At 35.8% G+C, this 21,630-nt stretch overlaps 2 protein-coding genes and 1 long non-coding RNA gene across 3 annotated transcripts; all 3 read right to left on the reverse strand.

Annotated features, from left to right (window-relative positions):
• Positions 1-2,570: 2,570 nt before the first annotated feature.
• Positions 2,571-7,174, reverse strand: LOC148694011 (uncharacterized). The gene is made up of 2 exons (XR_015966920.1): positions 6,701-7,174; positions 2,571-4,232 (listed from the first exon to the last, which is right to left on the reverse strand). It is a non-coding gene; the product is annotated as an uncharacterized LOC148694011 (long non-coding RNA).
• A 3,105-nt stretch (positions 7,175-10,279) lies between these two features.
• On the reverse strand, positions 10,280-14,240 carry LOC137739530 (beta-glucuronosyltransferase GlcAT14B-like). The gene is made up of 4 exons (XM_068479130.2): positions 12,981-14,240; positions 12,720-12,795; positions 12,460-12,575; positions 10,280-11,181 (listed from the first exon to the last, which is right to left on the reverse strand). Exons 1-4 carry the CDS (start codon positions 13,558-13,560, stop codon positions 10,667-10,669), a joined length of 1,287 nt encoding a protein of 428 aa, XP_068335231.1. The 5' UTR covers positions 13,561-14,240; the 3' UTR covers positions 10,280-10,666.
• Positions 14,241-17,429: 3,189 nt separating this feature from the next.
• On the reverse strand, positions 17,430-19,730 carry LOC137740886 (Tetratricopeptide repeat (TPR)-like superfamily protein). The gene has a single exon (XM_068480691.2). The coding sequence runs from the start codon at positions 19,688-19,690 to the stop codon at positions 17,657-17,659; it is 2,034 nt and encodes a 677-aa protein (XP_068336792.1). The 5' UTR covers positions 19,691-19,730; the 3' UTR covers positions 17,430-17,656.
• Positions 19,731-21,630: the final 1,900 nt, after the last annotated feature.

Below are 21,630 nucleotides of genomic sequence, written 5' to 3' on the forward strand. Positions count from 1 at the left end.
TCAAATTGAGAGGAATTGAATTGATAAGGAATTGAAATGAGGTGGAATCAGAATCGAATTCCTGTTGAAGCTGTTTACTAAAACTGTCTGGAATCGGAGTAGGAATAATGTTGAGTCTATATAAGTTGTTTACTAATTCCCTTCAATCGGAATGAAAACTCGGTTGATTACTATATTGCCCTTACATAAATACATTATTTTCACTCTAATTAATTTAATTAAATTTATATAATAAAATTCATCTATATAAAAAATATATAAATAGGTTTTATTTATTTATTAAAAGATGACATGAATGATGCTGAATCCATATAAATTGTTTACTAATTCACTTCAATCGGAATGAAAACTAGGTTGATTAATAAATTACCCTTACATGAATAAATTATTTTCATACTAATTAATTGAATTAAATTTATACAATAAAATTCATCTATATAAAAATATATAAATAGGTTTTATTTATTTATTAAAAGATGGCATAATGAGTGTCAAATGAAGGACAATGTTGGGATAATTAGAAACAAGTGAGGGGCATAATTGGTAAGTGAAATCCATTCCGGATTCCTCAGGTCACAAGGAATTGAAATACCTCCCTTATGTAGGAAGTCCAATTCCTCCAAAATTAGGACTTGGATTCCTCAATGCGTGTGGACCCCACACGTATTTTGATTCCTTAAGATTACGTAAACAAAGGTGTATGCCATAATCGGAATCCAATTCCGTAAATTGATTCCGATTACGGGTACGTAAACGTGTCATAAAAGATTATGATGACATCATTGTTATATGAAGTCAGGGAACTAATAATAATTTCCATTTTATAAAAAACAAAAAAAATTCCATTTTTTTAAAGATAATATTTTCCATTGGTCCACCTTAAGCTAACCTACGGAGCAAGGTAAACGATTCCACGACTCTTCCACGCAGACACACACACACCCCAACTTATTTGCATTGAGACGAATCCACGGGTCAATTTTTGGACCTTAACGTTTATTGTATTTGCACAGAATAATCAACACCGACTCACCCCAAAAACCCTTTTTCCATTAAATATATTTTAATTAATCTCCACAAAATTATACAAATTTTAACATTTTCAGCAAGATCACGCAGAAGAAACCGAAGAACAGGCAAAAAGTTTCAAACATTGAACCCCAAATCATGGTTCCGGCAACCATTTTCGCTCTCCTCGGATCCACGGTCGGCGGGTTAATGTTCGTGTGGGCAATATTCTAGCAGTTCTTGGGGAGGTTAATATGACTTTACTTACAAGTTGGGTATTGCATTTCAAGTTTTGTATCCATAACCCATATATAAAAGAAACTTTACTCACACATGGAAAGACACGGCGGTTATATCCCAAATCTATCACAAAGTTAAAGTGTGATTGTCTTTGGGTACCGCCAATGTGGTCCTAGTTCTTCCCCCCTAATAACCAGCTTGCATATATATTTACCTGTAATTGTGTCAAGGTTTGAGCAAGGCAATTGTTGGGCATGTAAGCCTCATGTTTAGGAAAAATCTATCTTGTAGTCGGTTGTACATCTATTGTTTGAGAGATATCCAATCTAAAAGGAATATATGTCTGTCTCGAACCATGAATATACAATCGGACATAACTAAGATTCTAATAATCCCCTCTATTCGCACAAATTTAACTAGCATGTGGTGGACACTCAGTTATTAGGGAAAAAGTGCAAATTTGCACCAGAACGTAATCCAAAAGAAGCACAAAGCTTCGACACAAATCACAAGGAACAACATAAGATTCCAGTAGGCCGCTTTTTCTACGGTATTATATTGAGGATACTACCAATGAATTTCGCACTGCATGATGATCCTGCTAAGAATCTTACAGCATGTTCATGCTTTCCCGGCATTGGACAAAAAACTAATGTATAAAGTTAGAAAGAAATATTCCCCACATGTCATGGTTCAGTATATATTATATAAATATACGTGCGTACTAGTTAATATATTCTCCAGTTAAAAGAAAGGGAGTTTTATCTGAGGAATGTTGTATCCAGAACAGAGTGCATGATTGCTCACAGACCGTATATGTTTAATATTGAGCACAAAAATTAGCACTGGATACCCATAACAAATGAAGCACCATCAAGGAGGGGTTGAGGTATCTATTATTTTTCTTTCAAGTTTGAAGAAATTTTGGGATCTGGCAATCATATCGCCTGTCTGTGCAGTCCCAAGACACAAAAAAATCCACCAGTCCATCCTCATGATTTGTTATGGTAACCTTGGACCGCTCTTTGGTCCTACGTACTTCCCTCTCACATGTCCCTAATCCGGCTTCTCCTCACAAGACCCTCTTCAAAGTTCGAGTGTCATATACAGGAATGGCCGGCTGATGACTAGATCCCAAGATTAATATATGGAAACACCAATAGAGGCAAAAAGGATGTGATTAATCTTTGACAGATACAGGTAATTAAGCAAGAAATGTGGTTTCCAATTTGGTTAATCAGATCGATGTCTATGTAAAATTTGCTTAATTAATTAACGTAGATTTGTTGAAGGCGGCATGTAAACTTGTGGCAGATTAATAGTTTCCTAACTTGAATCCTGTATTCGAAAACCAATCAGTTGATACATCAGTCTGAATCTCATATATCTTATAGAGAATGATTGCATATTTATGAACAAACATGTCAAACTGGAAACAAAGTGATAAGATGCAACTTAAATCCCCAGGTTTTGTAGTAGGCTTGGAATCCTGGTACTTGAATTTCATACAGAGCTTGTCTTCGAAACAACACGCAACCCTCGAAGAGCGCACAATGTGTACACTCCGCAACCAGAAAATACTCGAACGAAAAAGAGTCACAAATCAGTGTATTCAACGTAAATTCCAACCCATGCCATGATGTGACAATTTGATTAGGTTTAGACCTAGGCACATTTATCACCATTTGATTTATTCGACAGTCAAGATTCAATTCTACATAAGTCAGTCAAAATCCATAGAAATCTGTTATATGAATCTTTTCAAATCTTCATCATAAGTACCACAATGGTGGAGAGAAATGTTATGCTTACACCACCGCGTGGGTTCAAACCTTGTCGGCTCACTAATATAACATTTAATCTAACAAATTTATCATTTGACAAAAAAGAAAAAAAAAAATCTTCTCAAATCTTCCAAAATCCATATGAAATTTTTAGAAGTCAACATAATGAAAACCATCACTTAAAAAAGTCAATTAAAATCCTCTTAAATCCTATTTAATTACACCCCTCATTTCCTAGCTATTTCTTAGACCAACTTACGGATCAAAATTGTCTCACTTTTCACGAGAATTTGAAATTTCATTGCCAAGAATCGTTTTACAAGTTAAATTCTGTGATTAGTTCTAATTTATGACTAACATTATAAAACAAATCTAGTCCAAGCCAGTATGACTCAGTCATTCGAAGAGTCTAACATCATTTTCATTTTCTTATGACTGGCGATGGAGATCTATTAGGAGATATGAAGTCTCGACGAAATTGTGTGCTTGTAACTTTTATTATTTTCCATGGAAAAATGAACCCTGTAAATTACTAGTGAGTTTCAAATTTGTGTGGTTAGATCAATTTTCCAAATTTTAAACAATATATTTGATTTTGAATAATGATTAATTCATTAGCATATGCCAATTTATCTCTCTTTATATATTATGTAATCACGGGCAAAGTCCTTGCAAATTAAAAGTAAACTTCATGGAAATGTACAGGTAATTTCCTTACATTGTTGATAAACCTAACATTCTCCGAGTACTTAGAGAAACATCGGCCTAGCTTGATGGCTATAAATATGGGGGCTATCTAAGGTCGTAGAGCATTAACACATTGTATAAAGAAACAAAGAAGAGATAGAAGAGGTTGAGGGACTCTTGTCGCAGGAGAGATGGTACAAGCTGTGCTCTAGCTAACAGCATGTTCCATCCTCCTGTGACATGAACCCCTTTATTTCTTTATGTAGATGCAATAATTTCTTCACTCCATTAACGAAAAATGCAGCATTCTCCAAATTCATTGAGAGAAAGAGAGAGAGAGGGAGAGAGGTACCTCTAGAGAAGTGACGGAATTAAGAAAGGTTGGGGGATTTATGTTCGCAGGAGAGATGGCACTAACTGTACCGCAATTGCGCCAACAGTTGTTGCCATCTCTCCTGTGACCAAAAATTTCTACACAACTTCTACACTTTTGATCTTTCTCTAAATGGCCATCTAACAAGAATCCAAAGAGAAAAAAATTGGTATATTGGTAAGTTGGCTCCATCTTCAATATTTGCATCCATATATATATATATATATATATATTGTACTTGTTTATTCATAGTCATGATCTTATTAAATTTCATGATTTTTTTCTTATCTTTGTTAGTTCTCCAAATACTTTTGTCTTGCTAATTAATGTGAATGCAACAAACTCAATTAACGTTTTCTTTCTTTTTTCTTTTTTTTTTTTTTTTATTTGTCGAACAAACTTAATTAACTTGCTAACAAGCCATTTGCACTTTTCCCGTTAAGTTTGATCTCTTTTGCGACCAATTTTTAGTTCTAGTAATTATAAGACTACTTTATGTGCCATAAGGTTGCTACTTTAATTTTTCATCCTCGTTGTCCACGTTCCAATAAACATGTCCTCCTTTCTTCGTTCTTTTTGTCATCAGTCAAATTGTTAACAAAAAAAGGTCATGTCGCAGTCCATGTGATAAAAAATGATGAAGCAAGATGGAAGCTTGTCTCGTTTCTTTGAGGCAAATTTTCTAATCTGGAAATTTCACGTGTGAAAGGAACGACTCCTCCAAATGCATGTGTTTGCAGAGAAGCTAACATATTCTACTAACCTAGCTATAAATAGGGTGGATGTGCCTTCTGGAGCTGATCGATCTCTCCATCTAGAAGCTATCATTATCTGTGTAATTCTGCCACTAATTTACTTTCTCAGTAAATAAATAAAATATATGGTGAAATGGACGGGGAAAGCCGAAAGATATGTAGGGTTTGCTTTCCTACTTTGTTTACAAGAATTGCACCACACAACTTTCTACTCAACGACTTGTTAATGTATAAATCAATGCCCAATCAATTTCTCCAACTTGCTATTTCATTCACATAATTATTTTGATCTCTTACTCACTATTTGTTAATTTCTATTATTTGATTTTTTTTCGATTAATTTGAACTGATTATTAAAAATTGAAAGAGGTGCATGAAAAGTAAAAAAGTAATATAAAATGGATAGCACCACCCTAAATGTAAAAACGAGAGAGTACGAGGATTGGAAGGCAAGGTTTAAACTTCAAAGAGAAATTATGTATAGTAGTTGAGGACCCTTGTCAGGAAGAATGGCACTGACGCCTTGCTGCTGGCCTTTAAGTTAGTGACGATCAGATATCCTACAACTTCTGAAGGCTGTAGTCTCTGTATATAAGGATATGTTAATTGGGTTCTTTTTGGTCTTCACATTTTGCGACTTCTTATTTTGGGTAAGGCCTTAATATTAGGGTCTGTAAACTCCATTGATTTCCAGAACCACACTCCATAACTTAAATAGATCAAGCAAATATTAACGTGACGACATTTTAGCTTTTTTTTTTCAACATGATTTTTATCTTATGTTTGTAGATTAATTTTTTGATTAATATACTCTCAATTACTTAAGCTTGACTTTGTCAAGATATGATTGTTTTAGTTAGGTATCTACTGCAGAAGCCATTTATACATTGTTAATTAAAACAGGCCTATCATGATTATCATAATCTGATGATTGATCTAACCGCACTAAAACGTGGATTAATAATACTAATCAACTAATAATACTAGTTTTGCAGATCGATTTCATCTCACAAGTGTTTTGCGTTTACAAATTTCATGAATAATTCATCAACTCACATGTATGAGCTTAGGGCTAGGTCTACTGCTGAGATCATATGATGACTTAGTTTATATATATATTTTTATGAAAAAATAAATTTATTCACCCAAGGACAACCCCTGCCTAAATATAAGTTTATATATTTGTTTCATTTTATAATATATATTTATATCCAAAGCTGTACTAAATATGTATTGTATATTATATTTTATGTCCTTTATCCATGACCATGAGGCCTTAATCATTGTTTGTGAGAGAGAATTTGGAGTTTATAATGTACGAATAATAGTTATTTATAGTACCAGTTGCACTTTGTTAAAATAAAAAATGAAAATGAAGAAATACTATACTGGCTCCTTCATGCCTATATAAAAAGCTGCAGCATGAGGATTCCGGAGAAGAGATTTAGCCAGTGGATCCAAAAAACCGTACTAAAAGCGAGATCGAAATATCAAAGCGTCGGGACTTCTGTCGTGGGTGAGATGGCGCCGATGCCATGTAATTCGGGGCAGCGAGCTTCATCTCTCCTCGACAGAAGCCTCTAATGCTTTGATTCTACGGAAAGGAAAATCCATCTTTAATTTTTTGCAAGGTCGGAGAAAGATCAGGTGATGTAGTGTTGTTTTACCCTTTTTTTTCTGGATTTTGTTGTCTAATTTTATTGTATTCTAAGATTTTGTTATGAGCTAAACCTATTTTCTTGGATCAATGGATCATGGTAAGTGCTTATATACATGAAGGGGATCGAAAGAACAGAAAGCATATATATATGTGTGTGTGTGTGTGTATTTTCTGTAAAAAGAAAAGAGAGTACCTAGCAAATGTTTTCCAAGATCCAAATGCACTTCGGTTTTTCCTCTCCTTTTAGCTAGATCCGGTCAACTGTGACGTCCTCTTCTACATGGGCAACGGAGAATCGCATGGCCTGGTCGGCGGGGGTTTCGCTCATTAGCTAGCTAGTGAAGGACTCAAGCACATGATTTCTTCTGAGAAGGGTTTGTATACTCCCTTGTCCGGATGAAGGCTAAAGGATGGAGAGCTAATTGAAGATCTTGTGTTCACAGGGTTCGCCGCAAGTTTAGTCATTTTACATGTGATTGCAGTGTTACCTAGGACTTAAAAATCATTGTAAGCCTGCAACTGGTGTTTCTCTATTATATTTTGCTAAATATTCAAGCAAGGTTATGTAGTTTGGAGATAGCAGCAAACCCTATTTTCTCTTATTTTAATTATTATTTGAATTCAATTTTTCTGGCCCAGAATATTATTGAACATGTATATATGTAGATAGATGTATGCGCATGTTGTTAAAGAATTATCTTTTCTTTCCAGTGTTGTGCTCCATAAATATATATATATATATATATAGGAAATTGTTATTGGCATTTCAAAATTCACATTCTATACTCCAAATTTTCTATATTCAGAAAGAAAAATACATTTGTGAGGAGTATAAAATAAGATTTTTGAAGTGACAATAACATTTCTATATATATACATACATACATATACACACACTTTTATGGTCCCAATGATTTTATATATAGGACTATGTACACACTTTTGTGGTCCCAATGATTTTATATATATGCTTTTAGGGGTTTCTTTTTCTAGGGTTGGGAGCTTCTCCCTCTACCTTGGACGCCTGCTGGTGGTGGTGGTGATGGTGTCAATTCATACATTCATAATCGGTGATGGTGGTGGTGATGGTGGTGTCAATTCATACATTGGTAATCAGTGATGGTGGTGGTGGTGGTGTTAAATCATACATTCGTAATCAATTTAGTTTATGTTTTTTGTTTTTTGACAAGCATTTAACTGATCGGAATTGCAGTAGAAAGTATTTTCTCTTTCTCATTACAGTTGCACGGTAGAAATTTTTCTTTAGATAGGTCGTAAAGAGGTAAATCAACTATTTTATGATGCCGAAAGCTTGATTGAACGGTGTACGTACGGCAGAAAAAAAAAATGGCAGAAAATTTGATTGAATTAGATGGAGGAGCGTCAAATCAACTGACTAATGAGAGTTTATTTTTTCAGGAAAATATCACTTTCCACCTAATTCATCTAATCACTTAATTCAAACTCTTTAAATTTAATTCAACGGTTAAAGTTATTATAACTTTTAAAGAACTTCATGTTTTTAGCCGTTAGATTAAATTTTGAAAGCTAAGATTGATTGATTAGGTGATTTTGGTGAAATGGATCTGGAGAGGATCCCTTTCCTTTTTTTTTTTTTTTTTTTTTTTTTATATATATATATATAACATTAGTACCAACAGGATATATTTCGATTTTTTTTTTTGTGAGGATTTAGAAATTTGTAATCGTGTTCATTCATTATATATTGTACAATTACTTTTCATCAAAATCCTATTTATATTTAATTTTAAATAAAAAAATTTACAAATATTTCTAACTGCACGAACAAACACGATTCACAAATTTTTGAAATTCTCACCAAGAGGATTCGAACTCCCAAAATATATCATAATATATCTTTCACTTATTATATCATGAGTGATACAGATATAAACTGATATATTCTCAATTACACAATACAACATATAATTACAAAGAGATGTATCACTAATTATACATAAAATATAAAATATAAAAAAACAACAAACAAACTCTCCCAAACAAGAACAATAAAACATAGTAATACTAGAGAAACTAAATTTTTAAATAAAAATTTATAAATTAAATGATATGAAAGTTGATGATTAGATTATAATTTAAGCATTAATAAACGTGTTTATTTCTATTTGTGAAACATCATTTAATTTATAAATTTTATCTACAAAATTAATTTCCCAAACAGTACTCATAAAGCATATGCTATTCACGTGAATTGTGCGGAAGATAATTATTGAAGTGGGGCCACTAGCTATTTGCTGCAATGCATGCTTCTAAATTGCTTTGCATTCATAGACCATATAAGCACAAAAGGTGTTTGGGACCATTAATTTTACATGAAAAGAAATGATTGAAAACAAAATAAGAAGCTAGCTAGCATGCACAACACAGGTGTACGGAGAGCCACACTCGTTTGGATTATTTAGAGGTATGCAATGAATTTGGCTAGGAAAAGTATCACTCCATAGTGACATGTGGTCCAATGTTTTAATGTACAAATATTAAATTTTTATCTATGTGTTCCTGATTCGAAATTTACTCTTTTATTAAATAATTGTAATAGTTTTGAACTCTCTTCTCTCCCTTAATACTAATATATATATATATATATATATATTTTTTTTTTTTTAATCCATATTCCTCTATAGGTGTTAGTATAGGAGAATTCAATTAGAATTCTTATGGGCTAGGTTTTATAAATTCTTGTGGGCTTAAAATTACTTTTATCCCAAGACAGTTAACTTGTATATATTTGTAATATTGTATCATCAATACCTTTGAGGGAATTACAATTCTACAATAGGGTAGTAAGTAATTACACGAGTCCATCACTTTATGTTTTGCTAGTTGCAGCAAACCCTAATGTTGATGTCAAGTCCCCTTCAACCTTTAACACCATGCACTGGTGTTCTTAATTACTTTCCATCAATGAGAGTGAACCAAATCTTAACAAGAAAAGAGAAATACAAGCTCTTTAAGGAGTTACTAATTTTATTTTCCTTTTAGAGTTAATAATTTCTCAAAGGCACTAAGGTTAGCCCGTGATGAGAGTGGGCGTAGTGTAAAGTGATGGGTACGAGTAGCCTAAATTCAGAATCCGAAACTTTTCAATGTAACAGAAAATAAAATCTCTCACAGGCAGCAATGGAGTTTGAAACCTTTTAGTGGACGGTAGGGCTGGTCAATGAGTAACTATTTAGCTAAATGAATGTCCATTTTTAAGTGTTAAATATGTGATCATTGTGGTGATGGGCACCACCATCAACATTGATTTTATTCACATTTTAATGTAAAACTCATTTAATTGCAATACAATGCATCATTTGGAAGGATCACACGACGCGACTTGAAGAGTTATTCTACAAAAATACTTACAAAATAATAAAAGTTTAGGTAAAATGAAAAAGAACGAGAGCTTTTCCCCCCCAGTGGGAGGAAATTCTTGAGTGTAATCATACATATATCCGCCATGTGAAATGAGACGAGAAATATTGAGACGGATGTGTTAGAATCTCTCCACGGCAAGGGAACGTCATGGATGGCCTGTGCCCAGGAGGCTCCAAAGCCTAAGGGGTCATGGGCTTCAATTCATAGGCATGACCAAATGAATTATCATCCAACAAACCAAATGATGGCAGTCGAAAAAAATAAAAAAAACCCTAAACGTAACAAGACGAGCAAAACACAGCTTTTTTTTTCTTTTTTTTTTTTGTTGAAAGAAACAGCTTTAGATCCACAGGTTTGCACAGAATCAGAGACAAGTTTTCTTTAGATTTCCTCTTTTCAAATATACATCTTTCCAGCAGTTCTTATACTCCCGTCATCATTTCAAGAGACATTTTACTGCAGCATACGACATGCCCGGACCATGACAAGTACAGTATCCAAAAATTTTAGAACGATAAAAAATGTAAATGGGATATGGTGGGCTAACCTATAAATCAATGATACATACCATGCCACTATAGCAGGAAGCACTACAGCTCATCGGAAGTATGTGCATACATTCAGCCATCTCCTCTTCCAACTATATCGAATACCATTTCCCTGATCATGCTGTATTCCATCGTCAATTGTAAACTAACTGAACTGGCGCGGGGAAGCACTTTTACCAGCTTAAACAAGCAGTTTTGAGTTCTTGTCATTTGCACTGTTTTGGTCGGAATTTCTCATTGGACAATAGAGAGCTGATCAAAACCTCGAGCCTTTTTGCTCCAGGGGTAGGCCTGAGGATTGTGGTACTGCCAATATCAGAGCATGGATCGGACCCATTGTCCCTTTTTCCTATGCACCAACCACCAGGAACAAGCATACCAGGACCCTTAAACAATAACTCAGAATCAATTTTGTCAAGCACTGGATCATCTTGGCGAAACTTTCTTGCAAAGGGAGCATTGCTGTCGACCATCCTTTGCATATCTGCAAGGTTAAGGTGGTGAGGATGTTGCTTGGGAGGGTTGTCCCACGTTATAAAATGTAGGTCACTATTCACAGTTGTGTTGCGGAACTCTTGAGCATTACAGATGACAGTGTGAAAGTATCCCTCCGGGGACGATATAAAGTTTGCATAGTACATGAGAACAGTTCGAGGTAGGTTGTCCCAGCCCCATATGCAGTAATCAACAAAAGGCTTTGAAAGTGCCATCCAAGCAGAACCTATGAGAGAAAGCAAACGTTTGGTTAAATTAAACTTATGGAAACAGGAAATGGTTCTCAATGTAGAGCTTATGGATATTTTCCAGGGATTCAGTAAGGGCAGGTAGCAGTTGGAGAGGAGCAACAGGTGGAGAATTTATGGGAAATTGGCAAATCTCACTTAAAAAAAACCAAATTTTTTAACGTCCAAAACCTACAAAGACCAAGGTCAGGCGAAAAGGAACTATAAGAGTGGTGTGTAAAGAAATTAGCTAGCACCCTAGAGGACCTCTGGACTATATGTTTTTAACGTGCAGAATACATGAAATCCCAGCGTTGTATAAGAGACAATTTAACAATCACGCAACATGGAATCAGATTATGTAGCTTAATGCTTTGATGTCGTTATTAATCGTGGTAATTGATCCCACTTTGTGAGAAGAAAAAAAAGCATACTAACTTACTTTTATGCCTAATATAGAATATCGGCAATAAAAACTAGGGTCCAAATGCACATGCAACTATTATGAGTTCACGGTTTCAGAACACAGAACAAGAGGATATAATCCACACACACATATAAGTTGTTTGGTTCAGCAGCAAAAGACAGCAGTTCGACACACTTAGGAATGCATTTGTGAAAGTTGTTAAATAAAGGTCATTCCTTAACTGCAACTGTAATTGAGTCATCAATATGATGTTCTGTTTTGTTCCTATTTTTCACTTCAGGGTAAATGAAATTGAACAGATGTCTTCTCATGATACGAAAGATGTTTTAGGAGTCGCTTCTTCAAAGAAAACAACCAGAGAGGGCTGAGACATATAGCCTCATCCACTCGGAGTTGAACTCTAATGTTTCCAAGCAATCCCATGTTGTCAGCAGTGTAGTTTTGCACAAACACCAAAGCTGAACAAAGGTTGCTAATTATTGATTCTAAAGCACTCAACACAAAAAAATATGTTTCAATTGCAAATTCTAATAGCTACAGGACATCCTTTGTTCATCTCATGTTTTCTTGTGACAATTGAATTTTTTTTTTTTTTTTTTTTTAAAGCAAAGGCTGTCATAAATTTGGCAAAAACCCATTTGTCTTACTGCTTAGCCACATTTTCAATACCAATTTTCAAATCCATAGACTACTAAACAAGTTCATTTGCTGAAAATCGAAACAGAAAAAGGACAGCCATTTCCATTCCTAACAATACATGTATAAATTTACGTACTTTATATATGTTTGGATTTCTACTTTCTAGGTCCCATTTGGTCCTCCTATATGATTTGTCATCTAAAATTTGTACCTGTAAAAAGTTTGAAAGCTGTTGGCACACTCCTTCGCTGTGTAACCCAAAAAACATCAGCTTTCTTGGTCATATACAACCCCGGATCCACAATTATCGGTTTCGCTCTTTGATACCTATAAACAGGCAGCATTACCAAATCAATCACACAACTTTACTCACTCAGAAAAAGAAACGAAAATAAAAACAGAAACTTTATAAAATAGACAACCCAAAAAAAAAAAGAAGGGGAGAGGGGGGGGGGGGGAAGTTATGCATACTCTTTCCATCCAATGTTGCTCGTATGATCGATGAAATTAAGATCCCGCGGCAAGTATGAGAACGTGTGCAGCAGATCTAATCAACCAAAATAATCAAAATCCAGTGATTAATTATTCAAATTTAACACACAAAAAAAGTCCAAAAAACCCAAATTTTAAACGAAACCAGTCCAAAAGTCTTCAAATTTAACACACAAAAAAAGTCCAAAAATCCCAAATTTTAAACGAAACCAGTGCAAAAGTCCCAAATTTTAGACTCACCATCCTGAGTAACAAGTGGGTAATCAGAAGCGCTGAGATTGATGAACCAATCCCAATCGCCGCCCTCCCTCAGCAAAATGGCGGCCGCGTGGAGGGTGTTGGCCACCATAGTCGGGCCCCTGTAAGTGACGAGGTTGGCCTTGCTGATCATCTTCACATTCCCAAACCTGACAAAAACGGGGTGGGTAGAAACGTAATTCTGCAGATCAATCCGCTCCTCGGGCGGCGACTCGAGGTCCAGGTGGACGACGTAGCGGTTGTGCGGGTGGTAGAGGGCCTGGAGGGTCCGCTTCAGCATGTTGCCATCGCCGATGGAGCCGGAGATGAAGTAGGCGAAGCGCGGCGGCGGCGGAAGGGTGGAGACGGGAATCGGGTGGAGCTTGGATTCGATGAAGACGGAGCTGGAGATGGAGAAGGAGCGGTAGAAGGGGAGCAGCGGCGTGCCGTTGGACGACGTCAGGGTGGTGAGGAAGAGGAGGAAGAGGGAGACAACGGAGCCAATCGCCAAGGGGAAGATCCATTTGAGCTCAATTGTTTGGTGGTGCCTCAGATGCGAGTAGTAGCTCTTGAGCTTCTTCATTTTTCAAAATTCACAAACTTCAGGTCCAGAATCCAAAAAAAACAAAAATATCCCACCGACCCAGATTCCAAAACGGGCTAATCCTGCTGGGTTTTCGAGATGAAGGAAGAAAGGTGGGTGCTTGTTAGCATGTGTTTTCTGTTTGGTTGGAAGGAAAGTGAGGGAAAAGGAAAGAAAATGATAGAGAAAATGATCTTTTTGCTGGTGGGTAGGAGGAGGATTTGATTAAAGAAGTGATTAGTTCGTTTAATCAGTGACTAAAGACTTGTTCTTTAATTTGTCTACTGAGCTGGGTTAATGGAGGGGATTATAGGAAGGATCGTGAAACAGCACAGAAGAAAGGTCTCCGGCGGCTAAGGACGGACTAATTTGTCCAACCGCCGTGACAGGAGGGGCTAAATTCTAAAGGAATGTGACGGGGAAGGACTAGTAGGGTGGACTAAACGCTACAAAATTACAAATTTCAGGATCCATATATATACACATTTTCTTGGTGGATTTAAATTAGGAAAGAAATCTGAGCCCTCACGAGATTTATGGCTTGTTGGTTAAACGTTAATTGTTTTCAGGTGTTTTTTAAGTTGGAAAATAGTCAAAAAAACGTTGTGCCGTTTTCTAACTTTGAGTTGAACAAAAAACATGGGATTCATTGGGTGAAAAGTGAAAAACAAACTTGGAACAAAATGTGATTCCATTTTTCGGTTTTCTTGTTGTTGTTGTTTTTTTTATTTTTTATTTGTTTATAAGTAGGATTTAAATTATTCATGTTTAAAACAAAATAAGATAATTTTCACTAAATTACGCAAAAGATTTCAAATTTAGATGAAAATAATGTACGTTGTTCTAATTAACTAGACAAAATGGAATTTAAATTTAAGAAAATAAAAAATGCACAAGTTACATTCTTATTTTTAATCTTAATATTAACTAGGGATTAATGTTGACCCTAATACAGGGCCTTGTGCAATAAGTTACATTCTTTGCCTGGGTTGTTTTTGATCTTGTGTCGTTGTTATTGGCTGGTTTATTTATTATTTTTAAATAAGTGACGTATACAACAGTTAACTGAACTTAAAATTTCGAATAAAATGATGAATGTGACCTGTTTTTGAAGGAAAATGTTATTGACACTCCAAAAATCTCATTCTACACTCCTTACAAGTGTATTTTTATTTCTAAATATATAAAGTTTAGAATGTAGAATAAGAATTTTGAAGTGCCAATAATAATTCATTTTTTTAATTATAAAAATGATAAGTTCAAGTTATTACATTCAATTGCGTAAGTTGTTGTGTTTAAATTCTATGAATATTTCTGTCTCTTTGGGAAAGTGTCAAACATCGCGTCATATTGAAACCGTTTTGCACATCGACTATGAAGTTTAACTTTTTAATCACAATGCTCACGTCAACAAATTAGCAACTAATCAAAGTATAAACAACATTACCGCCAAATAAAATAGTGTATTGGTGGATCAGGTGGATTGATAAAAAATTTAATTAATATTTATTGTTTAATATGCATAAGATATAGTGGATGTTCTTCGTCATTGCAGAATGTATTGTATATAAGAATAAAATAAAATAAATTATTCTTTTATTTTCAAGAGAATATTTCATGAGTTCAGTGACCTAACTCTAACAATATTTTGAATTGGGAGATTGAGACTGCAGAATAAAACTCTAAAAAGAGTAAAATTAGTGAATCTTGTTTTTTTTTTTTTTTTAAATATCAATTGGTGACTTTATCGCGTCAATTCATATTTTCGGAAATCGAGAAGACTTATAAAAAATACAAGTTTGAAATTCATTCTCAATCACTGAGCCATCCCTTAATGATTAAAAATAGTGAATTTTTGGACATTTTTTTAAAGCCAAAATAATTAAAAAAGAAGATCATGTAGAAATAGTCAAATTTTGTATTTTTTTTTTTTTTAAGAACTTTCTTTTTCTTCTTTTGAATAACCAGAACGAATAGTGAAAAGGACCCTTTCCAATGTAATAATGAATTTTTGAAGCACTTAGCATGTTGATTGCGAATTTGATAAGGCACGGCTTGACTTGGTGGTAACATCCAACTAGGACGTTAAAGTGACAATATTAAAAGCCTATCACATGCCGTTATATGTTTTAACCTATTAACATGGCATTGTGTTATTAATTTGAGAAACCGTCACATTAAGTATTTTTTAATAGGTTTATGTGAGTTAATTCTCATATATAGCCTGATTCTTAAGTTAGATTCCTATAACATTAATTTTTTTTTTGTGATGTGAGTTTAATAGTTGTAAGACGCATAATTCGTAATAACTCACAAGACCCATATATTACACTCAATAATTGAACTCCCTCGTATTAGACTCGATTTTTCCGATGAACTATGTCTGTGTGAGTTTATTTGATTCCAATTACACGACTCAAGGTCAAATATTTTGACCAAATGCCAAAGAATTTAGCATCACAGACAGTTGCCTGTAAATTCTTCTCCAATTCGGGACCCACTGAAGCCTCAACTAGCAACTAAACTTACGAATTAATATGGCCCCCCAACGTTCTAAAAAATCCCAAATAAGTTAAAAGAGTTGTGAAAAACTAGTTGCATCATTTGTGGAAAGTAGGTTATCGTCCACCATGAATGGCTAGGAATATGTAACCTCTTTAATACTAAGACTTCTTGGTTTATTCATTTACATCTTCTTTAGACGGTGATATGCTCACGAGAGGGGAAAAGTCACCATCACTTCATATCATTCGTCTCGTAAGACCAAACTCAATCATGAACTAAATGCTATTTTTTAGGTTTTATTCCCCCTCCTTCTCCAAATCTAACCCAATTCATGCTAAATGTGTGGATTAAAAGCTAAAAGCCAAACAAAAACTAAATTCCCCCCAGAATTTAGCCCAGAAAATGTTGTGGGCATCACTAGCGGAACCCCACCCACATGAACATATCTCCTAGGATTTATTGAAGGGGGTTTTAACGAAAAACCCACGATACTGTTCACTTTAATGAAAAACCACATTTTTTTACTAAAAAGTCAATCCTGGTACTATTCACTTTACCCTTTATTTTGTCTTTATCATTAAAACTCAAAGTTTTCAAGCCCTTTTCATTAGTTTTCCTTTTATTGAATCTAACGCCTGAGATCGAATATTATCAAATCTAACAGTAAAAAAAAGATTTAACGGTCCAAATTTAAATCTAATTGCTAAAATATTATGATAGTGTACATAATTTTTATTTAAAAAAATTACTTTAAAAGAAAAAATTAGCCTAAATTTATTTTTTAATAATCTCAAACTAAAAAATTTAGGCCAGAAAAGTTAGAGCAAAAAAGTTGTTTATGGGCTAAAAATTTTAAGTTTTAGTCCAAGGGTTAGAGATGATCTAATAGACTAATATATCGCAGTTGTATGCTAAAATCTCCCCAACTGGAGGGTCGGAAAGAGCCTTGGTCCTATCCAGCAATGCAACAGAAAATGGTACGAAAAAAAGATAAAGGTGTCAATGCGTCTGGTATAATGCACGTTTGAACATGTATGCTGGAAAACCCTAAATATAGAACAAGGTATCTCTTCCAAGTTACATTACTTGCAACAAAAGTACAAGCTCAGAAGCTTTTAACGATGTCGAATCTGGAAAAAAAGGGGAAACAAAGGGGGACAAGTCAGTAGAAGGAAAGAATTGAGATCGTAGGTATTTTTTCAAACGATGGTCGCTTACCAACCTCGAAATACAAGTACAACATGCAACGGGACTGCAGACAAAACTCTCTCTTTAAACATGGAGTAGTAGAAGCTGTAAACAGGACACTTCAACTTGCTTTTTCAGCGCTGTTGAAAATCCGCAATCTATAAGAACAAAAGGACTGGTTTAATGGTTCCTTCACATAAAAATTGGCGAAAACCGACTTACAATTGTGCATTTGTGTACAGATAGAACATTTCAGGTCCAAAATTTGGATACTGGTAGTTCCTTTGTGTTGCGGTCTATACACATGGTCACGCGGTACAATATCTACAGAATAACCGGCAGAACAACGTATTCACAGTAACAGGGTAAATTTTTAACACATGCTATGGACTTCTAAGAAGGGTCAAGACATCATAATTCGCCTTTCATTCATCTTGTTCATGACCCGGGATGCATCGTTAAGTCTATTTGATCTTTCGTAGATGCTGGCAACAACGAGATGTAACTCTTTCTTGTTGATGTTGGGATCAGAGATCAGCCTCTCAAATAGTGACTCTACCATCTTAAAATCTTTTCTTGCACCGTAAAGACTAAGCATCTGGAAGTGAACTTCGTCGGAGAAAACACACCCTTCTTCCTGCATCTCACTGTATACAGCATCTGCCTTCTCAAATTCCCGTAACTTTCCATAAGCATTGAGAACTAGATCAATCACATTGGAAGCAGGAAAGTATCCTGCCACTCTCATCTTTTCAAACACCTCAATGCAGTTCGCGTACTTCCGGTTTCTTGAAAAAAGATCAATCATGCAACCAAAGACCGATATATCCTTCACCTCCCCAGCCTCAAAAGCTTGACGGAAAACCCATGTAGCCTCTTCTATGCGACCGGCTCTAGCAAGAATCGTAATTGCAGTCTCCCTAGGGATATTGTCTGGGCGCTTGAGCTCATGAAGTAAACGCTTAGCATGAGCAACCAAGCCTACTCTCTCATAAGCCACAATCATGGTCTGATAAAGAACCTGATCAATCTCAACCCCAGAGCTCCTCAGCTTTTGAAACAGCATTGCTGCCCGATCCAGTTTCCCAGCCTTACCCCATATAGATATAATCGTTGAGTATGTAATTGCATTTGGCTGAACCCCTCTCTGCTGCATTTCTTGCACAAGATTCGTAGCTTTTTCGTGTTCAAGTGACTTCCCATAAATCTTGATCATCGTATTGTATGTGACAACATTCTGCTCAATATCCATTCTCTGCATCAATCGAAAAAGATGGATGGCTTCCCCGAAAAGCTCAGCATCGCCATAAACCCTCAAAAGAGTATTGTAACTAACAACATTGGGTTCAAGTCCCATTTTCCTCATGCCCCAAAACAACCTGTCAGCTTCCTTAGCCATATCGAGCTGCCCGTAAACATCAATCATAACATTGCACGTCGTGAGATCAAGCGGACACTTAACCTCGTTCATCTCAGAGAACACAGACAACGCCTCAACAAACTTTTGGTTCTCAATGTACATGCTCAAAAGCGTCGAATAACTAACTGTATCTGGCAAAACACCAACCGCCCTCATCTCCTTAATAAGGAGCCGAGCTTCCCTAAACAACCTAGCTTTCCCAAACACATTGATCATCGAATTGTAAGCCACAAGGTCCGGCATAATCCCCGACCTCTTCAACCTCGAAAAAATCGAAATTGCCTTGGAATAATCACACAACTTACGCGAAAGCTCAATCAAGTTGCTGTACAGAACAAGATCGCCGGGCACACGGTCCTGCTCCATCTTCTGGAGCCAAGAGAGCGCCGAATCAAACATACCCGCCTTCCCGAAAGAAGTAATCAGCGTCGAATAAGTGTACCTATCAGGTGCCAGCGCTCGCTGGCGCATTTCGTCGAACAGTCCGTGTGCAATCTCCCACTGCTTGGCGCGAAGCACGTTTCGTATCACAACATTGTAAGCGAACACGGAGGGAGTGTACAGAGCTTCCTCGTTAATCCAATCGAGGATAGCGAGTGACCGCTGCCAATCAGACTCCCGCGAGAGCAGCGAAACCATGAACCGAATCGACAGCTGCCGGCCTTTGTAGGCCGACATTAGAGAGTACAGTTCCAGCTCGTTCTGGGTCTGTCCGATTGATGACAAGAGCTCGTCCATGTCGACGCTATGGTCCAAATGCGACGGACCTTGCTGGTTTCTGGGGCGGCGGTTCTGGTGGGACGGCGTGGAGGAGGGAGACGGCGCCGTTTTGAGCTGCGGGGTTCTCCTCCAGACATTTCTGGTTGGCGAAGAAGATGAAAATCCAATGGGTCGGAAACAGGTTCTGGGTTTTGGTTCGCGGTGGTTGAAGGTGAAGGGTACCGCGGTGTAATTATGGGATTTGTTGGGGGTTAAAACTGGAATAGAGAAGGAAGAAGACGCTGTGCCGAGTTGCATGATCTAAACGACGACCGTTAGTTTCTGGAGTGTTTTTGAAAAAATGAGCAAGGATGTTGTAAAATTGAATGATTTGCTTGCATCAGGATAAGCTCGAACAACCAAAAATACCCTTCTCTGTTTGTCGTCGAGTGGGGTAGAACCGACTTTGTATATTTTTCGTATTCACATATTTCCCCTCTTCGAAGGTAATTACCAATTGAGAAGGAACTTGGTTTTATTGAAGTAGTGTGCAATCAGAATCTGCTACATTTTTTGTCACTTTTTTGACCTTTTACACATTTTTATTAATTTTTCTACATTGATCATTTTTAATTTATTCGATCTAACGGTTAAAAATTAAGGTAGAGAAGTGCAAAAAGGTAAAAATGACCGTGTGGATAGCACCATCCTTTTTTATTAGTATTTATTAATGATATTTCACATTGAATTATTTGTAACTATAATTAAAGAGATATAAACTTCACTTGACATGAGAGAGCATATCAACTCTTGCCAATATAAATATTAATTATGTTGATGCACAAAATTGGATTGACTTTGGAAGTGTCAAGGTGTGACATTCACAAGATTGCTTTGGTCACCAAGTGTAGATACTATGTAAGAGATAGAGATAGGAAAGCGAACACTAGTTGTACGTGGTACACCTTAAGTTGGGCAATGTTTTCTGATTAATGATGTACAGTTTACATGATACAAATGTTCCATAATCATCATTAGTGAGTTATAATAATGAATTAAGTAAAATAATGTTATTAGGGGATGAACTGTAGGAGAATGATCATCTTTTATCGTTGAGGAGAGTTTACTGCTTTCGTTTGTGGTCGACGTGGGACTCAATGATCTTTATTCGGATGTCCATATGTGTCACGTTATCATTGGTATTTTGATTGTAGATGAACTCGTGTGTTTCGGCAAGGGTGCCTCAACATGAACTCTTTAGTAACTCTTCGAAAGTATAAGGTTGACAGGTATTCGATAGTTTCAGGGTTGATGAAATATGGCACAAACAAATTAATTCCAACACAAATAATTTCACACACGTTTTTAAGCTTGTACCTTACACATAGTTCGTGTAAGGTCAATTATATCACATTTGCCAATCATTCTCATCCAAACACATTTGTCAAGTTCTGTTGATTTTTTGTACGAAACCAGTTAAATTTACCCTCGTCTGTGCCATAAACTCGAGCTGGCCTGTTGTACAAAAGATTCATGGAAGTTTTTAGATGCCCTGAAATTGGAATAATCTGCAGAAGTTAGCAATCGATTGACTTTAGTCGACAATCTCAAACTTATAAGCAAACAACGCGGCAAGTTGACTATTTGAACGAACTCATCAACCATATATTAATATATGCCTTAAAAGGAAAAAAAATACAAAACCAAACTAAACCAAATCAAACCAAATCACAAGTGCGGTTTTGTTTTTGTTATGTCTGTCCTTTCTCTGGCCCGAAAACAGACCAAAAAAGGCGGAGTGGAAGGATGAGGTGGAAGGTTTGGCCTTCAGTAGGTGGAGGACAGTTGTGCAAAAGTCAACAGGATCCTCTTCTGATCTTTGGAAGAGGATTTTAGAGATCTGTAAATTATGTTTATTCATCGTATATTGTGCTGTTAGTTTTTATCAAGTATCGTTTGTATTTAATTTTAAATAAAAATATTTAAAATAATTTATAACTGCAGGATGAACAAATGTAATTTATAAATCTTTGAGATCCTTATAAAGAGAATCCTACAAAAATCCGGATTTGTGCAAAAGTACACTTCAGCAGGTGGAAGATAGGTCGAAAAAAATACACATTAAATTAAACGTGTTTTAACGGGTACATGTTAAAAATACAAAAAATTAATTTGCCACCTTTAACCTAAAAAGTACACCTCAGTAGGTGGAAGACGGTTGTCCAAAAGTCAAAAGAGTTTATTTAGACACAGAAAGG

This window comes from Pyrus communis, chromosome 9 (assembly GCF_041283825.1).
Source record: "Pyrus communis isolate YQ-2024b chromosome 9, ASM4128382v1, whole genome shotgun sequence".
NCBI lineage: Eukaryota > Viridiplantae > Streptophyta > Magnoliopsida > Rosales > Rosaceae > Pyrus > Pyrus communis.